We start from the raw sequence: 12073 nt of genomic DNA on the forward strand, positions 1-12073 counted from the left end.
CGCATCATTCTGCAAAATCACACCCGGATTTGCAAACACACCAAACCCAATGCTATGCAACAAGTCCTTCTGAGCATCAGACAAAACCCAATTACGCATATTTCTGTTCCCACAATAACACTCCAAAGGACCACGCTCATGTCCCTCCCAAACATCCGAACTCACATGATACTCGTTATCAAATATAACAGTATGACTTACTTGACCCAGCAATATATTATCCATCCTAAAATAATAAACATGAAAATAATTCAATAAACTAAACGTAAACCATATAATCCAAAAATTTGTATGTGCAAGCTATCCCAACGACAATAATACACAACCAATCTCAATCATATAAGCAAAACTTTGAATATTCTATTCAACAATTTAACCAGTTTCACAAATAACATTCATCTCCCGAAAGAATAACACAATCATTCAATTATATATACAAAGAACTGCATAATCAAACAAACTCCATTTCCATAAATCATAAAACATACGCATTCTGTATAATCAATAACACAATTATTCGATTATATATATAAAGAAGTACACAATCGTTCGCAACTATGACAAGAACAAGAACACGAAAATCACAAACTAAATTTGACAATACAGTGTATATTCTGCTGGTCTAACATCAGAAACTAAATCCTAAAGAATTTTCAAGCTTCACAACACTGTCAATTACAAATCCACCAAAACATCCATTCAAAAACCTCCCAACCTCCCAAAAATCAATTCCAATATACAAAAGCTAACAGAATACAATCACAAAACAATAAAACCGCATACATAATCCAACCAGGAAACATTACACCAGGAAACATTCGATATTACAATTTATATGTATATAAATAAATAAATCACATACATAATCCTAATTAACCAATAGTACATGATAAAAAACATACATAATTCAAATTCAAGCACAAGCACACGGATTATCAACGACAATAACACGATCATCAACCGAATCGTGTTCAAGAACTAACCTAACCCTAAAAACCCGATTGTACCCTAATAACCCGACACAACCTGACAAAACTACATAGAATTAGATAGAAATCGAACCTTTTATGGGTGTTGAACCGTGTTTATGCTTTCTCCTCTCCAATCGCACAAAAATCTCCTACAACTGCTCAGAATGTGTAAAATATACGACTTTAACTGCTATCCGAGTTAGAAATTGGGTTTAAACGACTCTCCAGGCCATCCGCGTAAAATAAGCGCAGAAACAAATTAAGAAAATTTTTGTCATTACCCGTTCCGCGTATATTATGCGCGGAAGCCCTTCGTTTCGCGAAAAAAAAAAGCACGGACATGGGATTTTTTTTTAAATGCTGGCCGCCAAGAAGCAGTATGTTGGATAAACGTTCCCTGACACATGATTGTCAGGGAACAAGACCCATCATTTTAATCATCAAACTTAACGGGTAATATTAAAATCACTAAAGTCAAAATAAATATCAAACAGATACCTCAAAATATGTGTTCGAAAATTAAAAATTTATATTATGGAGTACTAAATTTTTTTCTTAAATCCTATTACAACCAAATTAAAATGTATGAATTCTAGTATTTTATATTATATAGTAAGATTTTTAAAAATTTATCTACTATTTATTTTTAATTTTGTAGTCATATTATTTGTTTAAATAAAATTAATTAGTAGATAAATTTTTAAAAATCTCACAAAATTATCTAAAATACTATGAATTCATAACTTTTTATTTGATTGTAATAGTATTTAAGAAAAATGTTTAGAACTCCATTAAAAAAATTTAATTCTCGAGTACATATTTTGAGGAATCTGTTTGATATTTATTATGACTTTAGTGATTCAAATAATATCCCGTTAAGTTTGATGATTAAACTGATATATGGTTTTCAATTGAGTGACCTTTTGATATTTAACCATTTTCAAAACTACATCTACATATTATTATAAGAAAGGTCTTAATCCCTGTTAACATCAGGAGTCGAGTGTTTTATCTCTTAGATCATTATTCAAAAGGCCGAAATTTAAGAAAAAAAATTCTCGAATAGAGATTTTTTTCCGCGAAAAATATCAAATATAGATCCAACATTTGTGAACTAGTGTGTTATTTAAATGATTCCTGACCAGGACCCATATAAGAATTGTTTGTTGATTTGCCTTCTTTGATTTAAACTCGTATGTGATGCTAATTAAAATAAAGGTTGTGTTTACTTGGGGAAAATGAAATGGAGGAATGAATAGAATGAAAAATTAAGCAAAATATACGGAGAAAGAGAGTATATATAATAATATAGGGAATGAAAATGAGGGAGAAGAAATTTTATATGATGAAAATTGTATAGAAAATGATGAAAAGCAAGGATGGAGTATTCCCCCCAAAACACATGGATTTGAAATGTTTAAATTGTTTGGAAAGTAATTAAGTAAAGAATTAAAATTATTAAAATTTGATCCAATCTTACCTAAAAAGAGTATCTTTTCAGATTCCAACGCAAACCAAATTTTGAAAAAAAAAATAGAAGGCTCGTTTAAGGCCTGCGAGAACCAAAAATTCTTTTTTGGTTTCTTTATGTTTTCTCACGTTTTCCACAAAACCTTCTCGTAAAAGTATTTTATCGGGCCGAACCAGGTCATGTTGTATGTGCCATCGAGTTTTTCATGCTCTTTTCCGGATTAGATATGATATTAGAGTTTTTGAACCTCTCGTACACACTACCCCCTGACAAAAGAAGTAAAGTTTTGAAAATGCAAGAAACAAAAAGTTAAAACTTACTGTAAACATTTCTTTTTCGGAAATCCGAAATAGTAAAATACAAGTTTGTTGGGCAATTCCGAATATATACATGAACAGATGCTGCACTGAACTCACAAGTCACAAGTTTACAAGGTCATGTAAATATCTTGTCTACTTTTTACATGAAGAGAAATTAAACAGCTGGCTGTTATCTCTTTAGAGCAAAAAAGCATGGATGAAGAATCAATCTCTCATGAAACACAAACTCCTCTATGTAAGCATGCAACCATCTTACTTCTCATGTTTCTATAAATAGTATGGGTGTCTGCTACTGTGTTTGCTACAATTAACCTTAAATTTCAAATTTTTTGACCAGTATCGAATTTTCCATCAAGTTCATCACCAAAACAAGAAAATGAAGAGTTGCGCGATGAGTCTCCGATCAGGCAGGTGGCACTCACTGTCCCTAACACCGACGACGATACCCTGCCAGTACTCACATTCCGAATGTGGGTTTTGGGGACTCTCTCCTGCGTTGTCTTATCATTTCTCAACATGTTTTTTTGGTACCGAACCGAACCCTTGACCATCACGGTGATCTCAGCTCAGATCGCCGTGGTTCCACTAGGTCAACTCATGGCAGCTAAAATTACTAACAGAATATTTTTCCGAGGAACGAGATTCGAGTTTACTATGAATCCAGGGCCATTTAACGTCAAAGAGCATGTTCTTATTACAATTTTCGCAAACTCTGGCGCTGGCTCTGTTTTTGCCATTTACGTGGTCACGGCCGTAAAGATTTTTTATGCGCAACACATCACGTTCTTTGTCTCTTTGCTTCTTGTCCTAACAACTCAGGTATCACCCTTAATATCAGTACTCTTCCGTCCTAAAATAAAAGTCGCTTGCACCTTTAGCACGTATCTTGCGGTGTAAAAAAAACATTCTTTCGTCTGTTATTTCTCAAATTATAGCAACGACTCTTAAGAAAGAGGAAGTACCATTTATTTGCTGGCCTAGTAGTGGGGATATATGAAACTTTATACTAAAGTTTAAGCAATTGTAAAAATTAAAAATGGTTGTGTTGAATGGTAGATACTGGGGTTCGGATGGGCTGGAATATTCAGAAGATATTTAGTGGAGCCAGCTGCTATGTGGTGGCCTGCTAATCTCGTTCAAGTCTCCTTGTTCAGGTACTTTCACCACAAGTTTAACTCTGAATATAAACTCTGTTAAAATTATTAAAATTAACATAAGATCTCGGCAACGACATTTTTTAGCACAAAGTTTTAGGAGAACTGTCCGGTTAACAGGTTAAAATGTCTCTATTTTGGATCAATCATTAGGGATTTGTGTTCAGTTGTAAAGGACTTGAGGTCCTATCTAGTTTATTTTGTTAAAGATCAGCGAACTTAGCAGCTCATTGTGGCTAGGGAGGCAAGTTCTTTGACTAATCGTAAGGAGTGGCTATCTATCCCACCCTTTCTTTATCAATGTAATTCTTGGTGATATGCAATAAAAGATCTTTTTATTTTCAAAAACAAAAATGACTCAAAATTAGTTTAACTATGATTTTATACTCTAGCTTCGCCCCTGGTCGAATAATTTTTAGGCATGTAATAAATGGCTATTAGACCAAGTGGTATACAGTAAGAGTGTAAATGTTCATAAATAAATGTATTATTCTAAGTGTTAGAATAATGTAAGATCCTGAAAAGGGTCATTCTCTAAGATCTTGAGGTAATAGAGTAATTGGTTCTTTGACATGGTATCAGAGCTAGAGTAATTGGTTCCTTGACATGGTATCAGAGCTCAGACTGGCAGATGACTCAGGTTCGATCTCTGAATGATGGACTGCTTTAACAATCTTATGTGCAGGGCTCTTCATGAGAAAGAAGAAAGGTCCAAAGGCGGATTGACTCGTACTCGGTTCTTCCTGATCGCGTTCATTTGCAGCTTTGCTTTCTACGTCTTCCCTGGCTACCTCTTTCAAATGTTAACCTCCTTTTCATGGATCTGCTGGATCTTCCCAAGATCAGTTCTAGCACAACAACTTGGTTCTGGACTCCACGGCCTAGGAATTGGTGCCATTGGCCTTGACTGGTCTTCCATTTCCGCGTATCTTGGAAGCCCATTAGCAAGCCCATGGTTTGCCACTGCCAATGTTGCTGTGGGTTTTTCCTTACTCATGTATGTTGTGACACCTATAAGCTACTGGCTGAATTTTTTTGAAGCAAAAAAGTTCCCCATATTTTCAGATGGTCTCTTTACCTCCTCTGGCCAAGCTTACAATGTTACAGCCATTATTGACTCAAATTTTCACCTGGATTATGTGGCTTATGAACGCGAAGGACCCCTTTATCTTAGTACATTTTTTGCTTTGACATATGGTGTTGGATTTGCAGCTCTCTCTGCCACTGTTGTACATGTTTTTCTATTTCATGGAAGGTAACATTTTCTAATTCTCAATTACAGATAGTGCACTTGTTTGGCGTCAAAGGTAATGTCCAAGTATTTCGGTATTATATGCAGGGAAATATGGGAGCAAAGCAAATCAAGTTTTAAAGAAAAGAAAATTGACATACATACAAGACTTATGAGTAAATATAAACAAGTTCCGGAGTGGTGGTTTTTGTGCATCTTAGTGACCAACATAGCACTTGCAATATTCGCCTGCGAGGTTTACAATGATCAACTACAACTTCCTTGGTGGGGTGTGTTACTAGCTTGCCTCATTGCCTTCTTTTTCACTCTTCCTGTCGGGATCATCACTGCAATTACTAACCAGGTTTCATGCTATATTGCTATAACTTGAGTTCTTTCTGTATCTGTTCATATGCTTTATAAACGAGTATACAGCATGTAATTATAATCTAAAAGTCTGTCATACTAATTTTCCATAAATCTATAGGCACCAGGCTTAAACATCATCACAGAATACGTAATAGGATACGTCTATCCAGGGTATCCGGTTGCTAATATGTGCTTTAAGGTGCTTGGTTGGGTGAGTATGTCTCAAGCAATTACCTTCCTTCAAGAATTTAAGCTTGGTCATTACATGAAAATTCCACCCCGGACAATGTTTATGGCGCAGGTTAGTTTAATATTCATATATCTAGAAATACAACATTTTTTAGGGTCTGATTATTTTCAATTTTTTCAGATAGTGGGTACGCTTATAGCAAGTTCAGTGTACTTGATAACAGCCTGGTGGTTAATGAAAACTATTCCTGAAATTTGTGATACTGCATCTTCTGGTGGCACTGTATGGACTTGCCCTATTTTTTATGATGCATCTGTTGTCTGGGGATTAATCGGACCTCGTAGAACGTTCGGAGATTTAGGCACTTGTACAATGGTGAATTGGTTCTTTCTGCTTGGAGCAGTTGCTCCTGTTTTTGTGTGGTTAGCTCACAGAGCATTTCCTACCCAAGACTGGATTAAGCTCATAAACATGCCGGTACTAATAGGCGCAACAGGACTGATGCCAGCTGCTACTGCAATTAACTACAGTGCATGGATTATAGTTGGATTTTTATCTGGATTTGTAGTGTAGAGATATAGACCGGATTGGTGGCAGCGCCATAATTATGTTTTTTCCGGTGCACTTGATGCTGGACTGGCTTTTATGGGAGTGCTTTTGTATCTATGCTTAGGACTGGAAAAAATTGGTCTTGATTGGTGGGGTAATGGACTTGATGGATGTCCTTATGCTTCCTGTCCAACAGCTCCGGGGATTGCAGTTTATGGCTGCCCTGTGGTTTTGTAGCCACAAATCAGGATCAAAGTCATGCATATCTTTCATTGTGGCTTCAGTCTGGAATTGTTGGTGTCCAGAGAATTGTGCAAATTGCTGTCAGTTGATTCTTGAACAAGGTGTCTAATGATTTACGACTCACCCGACAATCCAGTATCGAATGATACAGCTTAGGCATGATACAGGAATAATGTTATTTCAAGGAAAATTAACTTTTGAAGATGCAATACATTTTTACTAGTTATTGCATTGTTGACAGTCGAGTATAAATTTGGTTTTGATCATAATGTATGCCAAGAAAATCTTCATCTCGGTTTTGTTAGTCGCTAAACGGTTTGAATATACTAATTTATGTCCGCGGACAACATTTTATGCTATTCGAGTTCTTCCTTGCAACATCATACAAGGATGATTTGAGGCTAGTTGACGTAGAGTTGAACTATATTTATGATGCTCTTTTCACCAAATTGCGTGTGTTACATCACAAATTCGGCTATTGCAGCAGAACTCGGTCCTTCATTCCGGTAGTTGTTTCCTTGGTCCTTGTTTTAAGCATCACTAGTGAAGTTAAGCCGGTTCTTGGACGTAAGGATGAATATACATTGTTATTGTTCAATGCATCTGTATTGGCCAAAGAGCTAAAACTTTTCTTTCAATTCTTCTCAATTTTTGCTGGAACCTTTAGAAGGTCTTCACACAAATGGATTGTCATTATTCTGTGGTTGACATATTTGCTTGCAGATGTTGTTGCTGTTTCCGGGCTCGGACTCACTGTAAGCAGGCAAAGTTTGTATTCTATATACTGCGGTGACAGTCTAACCTATGCTTGTTATCAAGAGATAAACTTCTGGTCAGAATGAATGTGGATGCTTTGTCTCAGTTACAAGTATTGCAGTATGCTTTTGTATACTTCACGACATTCAAAGGACTTATTGTCGACCTCATTCTCGGGATCCATGAAGGCAACCAGAGCCGAGAGTTCTTCCTTGCAACATCATATAAAGATGCTTTTAGGATGGTTGTGGTAGAGCTGAATTATAATTATGATGTTCTTTTCATAAAATTGCCTGTTTTGCATTAAAAAATCGGTTTCTGCAGCAGAACACTGTCCTTCATCGCAGTTGTTGTTTCCTTAGGGCTCTTCCATTCTGACGTAAAAGGGAAACCAATTTTATAGAGTGATTCAATTTTTATGCTACTTTTCTCTGACTGTCCGACCGGACAGTTGTAAAGCTTAGGCTTCTGTTTGATACAGACGCCAAGCACAAATCATGGAAACATGAGTTTGTTGATTGAATATTGTTTGGGAAAAAGATTTTTCTAGTCTGTGCCTATGGGCACATGCTAAAAGTTAGTTCTTGATGAGGTGTCCACAAAATATTGGTGCAGAGCTCATTAATAATGATGGACCCCCCCTGCATGCACAAAAATTTCCACCAATAAAATTTTTACAACTAATTAATCACACTTTCTTAGCATGTGCCCATGGGCACACACTAGACAAACCGTTGTGAAAAATACTAAAAATTTATTCCTAGATTGGTCGTCTGGTTTCGTTAGAGAAAGAGATCATCATTGCGCGTCAAAATTTACTAATCGCAGCTGGGCTCAATCTTTGTCAACATTCAAGTTCCTAGATACTTGCACCGAGGTCAAAAAATTATTTGACACTAAATTACCTGAACTAAAGAAGAGAACGTGCTGTTTCTTTGGCAAAGACAGCAAGAAGGAGAGGGAGGCCTTACAAATTAAGGCAAATAATTCTTAGCATCAATAGAGAATTTAAACCAGTTGTCGCACAGAAGGATAAATATAAATTATTATTGTTCAATGCATCTGCATTGGCCAAAGAGCTAAAATTGTTATCCTTGGAGAAGAAATGATTGGCAATAAGCAAATTGTTGGTGGAACTGCTATCATTTGTGGCAAGTCATATCAGGTCAAGTGCTCCTGCTCAGCAACTAAACAAAGGCGGTGAGCTAATAACTGTTGTTTGCTTACTGGTGGCTCATTTTGGCTTGGGAGATCAATACGAGATTAGCCCGGGAATGGAAGGAGAAAGCTGATCGTCTAAGAAGTCCAATATTTTATTATTTTTCAAATATTGATACTGTATGTGTTATTTCTTGTTTGCGCATGTAATGATATGTTCCTTATATGTTTTGTTTTAAACTTCTGTTAATTTTGGTCATCCAGAACTTCAGGATATTCAGATTAATAGCTCAGAAAATTATTAAGAACTCATACACTTCCTTTAACTCGGTAATGGGGATTATTGGTGACCGTCCTTTTATCTATTTAAGGTGCCAACAGCCAAGTAATGGCATTACAACTTGGTTAGTATAATTACATTAATCTGTGACAAGTATAGCTAACACAAAATCAACTAGAAAGGGATTTGGGAACATAACTTCGTGTTTTGGTCTTAAACAGATGTGTCCTCTCTAATGTCAAATTAAGTAATTAGCTGGATGAAAAATCAACAATGATGATGAACAAGAAATAAGTATCATCCAGTGGTTTAAAATGTTAAAAAAACAATCTTGAAAGTAAAATGTTATAAACAGTTACAGCAGATATCTACGCATATCATGGATTCAGATGTAGCTAAATGTAGTTGTAATTGGAATGAGAATTAATAAAGCCAGCCTTAAATATCATGAGAAAGCTCCATTTTCTACAACATGTCCCGATCTCTGGAAACTCACAGATGAATCCAACCAGCCTTCAGCCTTGGCTTGTTCAACATACTGTGCAAACTTCTTCTCCGCATCAGGAACATCCAAAGCCAAGTCATCAAGTGATTCTGCTAATCTGCCAAAGCCTTTGGTCATCTGATTCATGGTTATGAGCCCGGTGCTAAAACACTGTCTGAGTAAACCCCACAACCTGTCATTTTTCTTTTCTATGAGTGCCACTAGTGATTTCTTAACAACCTCATGATTGAAAAATGGCATATTCAACTCCTTTATGCAACGACAAGCTTCTCTAATATCGCCTCCAGACTCATACTCCTCCAACAGCTTACCAATCTTGTCTTTGACATCTTCAATTGCCCTTCCACCACCACCCCAACACCTCAATATCCGTTCTCCAGAAAGACGAGCGTTGAGCAATGATTGTGCCATTTGCAGCACTTTGTTCCCACCCGAGTCTGTCCCTGAGCACTGGCTCTTAATATCTTCTAAGTGTGAAGGAGCAAGCACTTCATCTACCACTGCCCTAGCTAAGAACATTGCAAGGTCCTCAACCACAACTGGATTATCTAAAGCAGTATCATCAGCAGATTCAATTAACATAGTAAATCCATTTATGACATCATCAGCTGGAAAACACAAAGACGACAACAGAACAGAAGCCATCTCTTTCTCTCTGTTCTTACGGTCCATTGCCAGCGTTATTAGCCTCTTAACAAATATTGCATTCAGTTCGGCTGCACAAAAACTGTTTTTTGAATCTAGACACCGACTTACCTCTTCAATATCGCTTGAAAGAAAATACTCCTGAATAATGGACTGGGCCTTCATCTTGAAAGCTTTGGCCGCTCTATCTTCTAATCCCTTCTTTGAAGTCGGTGATGACAATGACTTCAAAGATGAGGCGCATACCCAACCTTCTGATGCTGCTTTTGATATAATATTCTGCAATTTCTCCCTTGCATTTGGTATGTCAAGTGACAAGTCATCAACAGTGTCAATAATCCGACTAAATCCTTTTGATATTTGACTAGAATTGATTAAACACTCATCAGCGGCAGTATTTAATAGATCAAGAAGACGTCCCTCAGCTTGGGGCCTTTCCATTGCCATTATTATAGCTCGTTTAACTATCTCATGGTAGAAAAAAGGAACATTAAGATCTTTGATGCATCTGCATGCCTCTTTTTTGTCACCACTGACAACATATTCTGCTAAGAGGTTGTTAATTTGAGCCTTGACATCTTCAACAGTTTTGTTCTTGCTTCCACCCCAGCGCCGCTCAATGATTTCTGCGTGGAGAGGGGCTGATAAATATCCCTTCTCGGCTCTCTTAATCACATCTATTCCTTTAGAATCCTTGGGCAAGGACTCCAAAATCTTTTTCAGAAATGCAGGAGGAAGTATGTCATCTACCACAGCCCGGGCAATAAACAATGCGAGAACATCAACTGTGTCTGGAATATCTACAATCAAGTCATCTGCTGCTTCCACTAGCTTACTGAATCCCTTGTAAACTTGTGGGGGATCAATGACATCGGCATAGAGGGAGGATAACAGAATAGCGGTCATTTCTTTTTCTTTGTCATGCCTATCCATTGCCATAGACACAAGCTTCTTAACAAAGTAATAATTAAAATTTGGCATTCCAAGTTCCCGCAATTCATTAGCAGTTGAGACAACATCATCAGTCGCGAAATACTCATCCACAATCACTGTTGCCTTCTTTTTGTACTCTAGAAGTGGTGAATTTGGTTGTGTTGCACTTGTTTTATCCTTATCCTGCAATAACAGAATTCCTTGACAAACATATATAGTTGGCTAATACTAATAAATTTACTTGTCAAAATTCCCACAAGCAAGAATAGAAGGTTTTAGCAGCAATTTCTTAAAAACGCAGAAAAAGGAGCTAAGAGTTACTATTTTACCTCAGCACTATTATAGTTTGGGTCATTAGGGTCAAGGTGTTCATCATTCATATCAAGCATGCCTCCCCAGGTTCCTTTTCCCCCACAACCGCCTGCAAAACAATTACACCATTCATCAACATGACCTGTGAACTATCAAATAATCTTTACAGTATCCATCAACATTATCTTCTTTTTTTCTAAAGAATATTCAATATAAAGATAGAAACCACATGCTACAAACAGAAAATACACGACAAGAAGGCCCTTTATAGTACTATGGTTGTAAACTTATAATCATTGAAAGGCAGTGGACTTTATCTTTTGCCGGAAATGTACTGCAAGAGAATATAAATGTTGTATTCATGATACCATTATAGCAGATATGTCGGTTACCTTTCTTAGGGCGACCGTCTCTTCCAGAATGCGAATGCCTGTCATTCTTCAGTGGACTCCCAGGCTTGGCAGTGCCATGTTTTCCATGATGAGCATTAGGTGACCTTGGAGACTTTGGAGATCTCGGTGACTTGGGAGATTTTGATGTCGAAATCTGTAATGGAGAAACCGATAACGGGTCTATACTTTCTGAAGCAGCTCTAAGTTGTTCCTGGCGCTCATTCGACATAAATTTGTCACCATACTCCATGTTTAGAGCAGCTTCAACTTCAACTCGGCTTCAGAAAACCATGCTTTCTTAGAGTTTCTGCAACACATTACATAACAGAACCACATTTATATGAACAAAAGATAACAATAATAAAAATTGTGTATGCATTTAGAAACATTCATGAAAAAAGTTACAAGACATTACCAGTTAACAAATGGTGTAAGAAATGATGATGTGAAAAGATAAAATTAGCATGATGAAAGAAATATAAATAGAATTAAGCGGAGGAAGAAGAGGTCTTTGAGTAGAAAGTGTGGCAAGTAACGTGATTAAGCAAAAAAATGGGAGAAATTACAGGGTCTGATGACCTATTTATCATATGA

The 12073-nt window shown here is 36.7% G+C and overlaps 2 protein-coding genes across 3 annotated transcripts; one reads left to right on the top strand and one right to left on the bottom strand.

The window, feature by feature from the left end:
- Positions 1–2880: 2880 nt before the first annotated feature.
- LOC141696852 (oligopeptide transporter 7-like) lies at positions 2881–7832 on the top strand. 2 transcript variants are annotated; one of them, XM_074500979.1, is made up of 7 exons: positions 2881–2997; positions 3100–3581; positions 3819–3916; positions 4602–5171; positions 5256–5511; positions 5635–5817; positions 5887–7832. In XM_074500979.1, the coding sequence occupies exons 1-7, from the start codon at positions 2955–2957 to the stop codon at positions 6277–6279; spliced, it is 2025 nt and encodes a 674-aa protein (XP_074357080.1). In that variant the 5' UTR covers positions 2881–2954; the 3' UTR covers positions 6280–7832. The 2 variants fall into 2 exon arrangements, with proteins under 2 accessions (XP_074357080.1, XP_074357081.1); XM_074500980.1 differs by having other exon boundaries at positions 5891–6055.
- Positions 7833–8954: 1122 nt separating this feature from the next.
- LOC141696855 (MA3 DOMAIN-CONTAINING TRANSLATION REGULATORY FACTOR 2-like) lies at positions 8955–11763 on the bottom strand. Its single transcript, XM_074500985.1, has 3 exons — positions 11480–11763; positions 11105–11196; positions 8955–10958 (listed from the first exon to the last, which is right to left on the bottom strand). Exons 1-3 carry the CDS (start codon positions 11727–11729, stop codon positions 9138–9140), a joined length of 2163 nt encoding a protein of 720 aa, XP_074357086.1. The 5' UTR covers positions 11730–11763; the 3' UTR covers positions 8955–9137.
- Positions 11764–12073: the final 310 nt, after the last annotated feature.

Source organism: Apium graveolens, chromosome 11 (genome assembly GCF_009905375.1).
Source record: "Apium graveolens cultivar Ventura chromosome 11, ASM990537v1, whole genome shotgun sequence".
Taxonomy (NCBI): domain Eukaryota; kingdom Viridiplantae; phylum Streptophyta; class Magnoliopsida; order Apiales; family Apiaceae; genus Apium; species Apium graveolens.

Coding starts and splice junctions, on each gene's coding strand:
- LOC141696852 (XM_074500979.1), top strand. CDS start 2,955: ATGGATGAAGAATCAATCTCTCATGAAACACAAACTCCTCTAT. Junction 3,917..4,601: donor GTTCAAGTCTCCTTGTTCAG/GTACTTTCACCA, acceptor TCTTATGTGCAG/GGCTCTTCATGAGAAAGAAG. Junction 5,172..5,255: donor GTTTTTCTATTTCATGGAAG/GTAACATTTTCT, acceptor TATTATATGCAG/GGAAATATGGGAGCAAAGCA.
- LOC141696855 (XM_074500985.1), bottom strand. CDS start 11,729: ATGGAGTATGGTGACAAATTTATGTCGAATGAGCGCCAGGAACAACTT. Junction 11,197..11,479: donor AGACGGTCGCCCTAAGAAAG/GTAACCGACATA, acceptor ATTGTTTTGCAG/GCGGTTGTGGGGGAAAAGGA. Junction 10,959..11,104: donor CAAACTATAATAGTGCTGAG/GTAAAATAGTAA, acceptor CTGTTATTGCAG/GATAAGGATAAAACAAGTGC.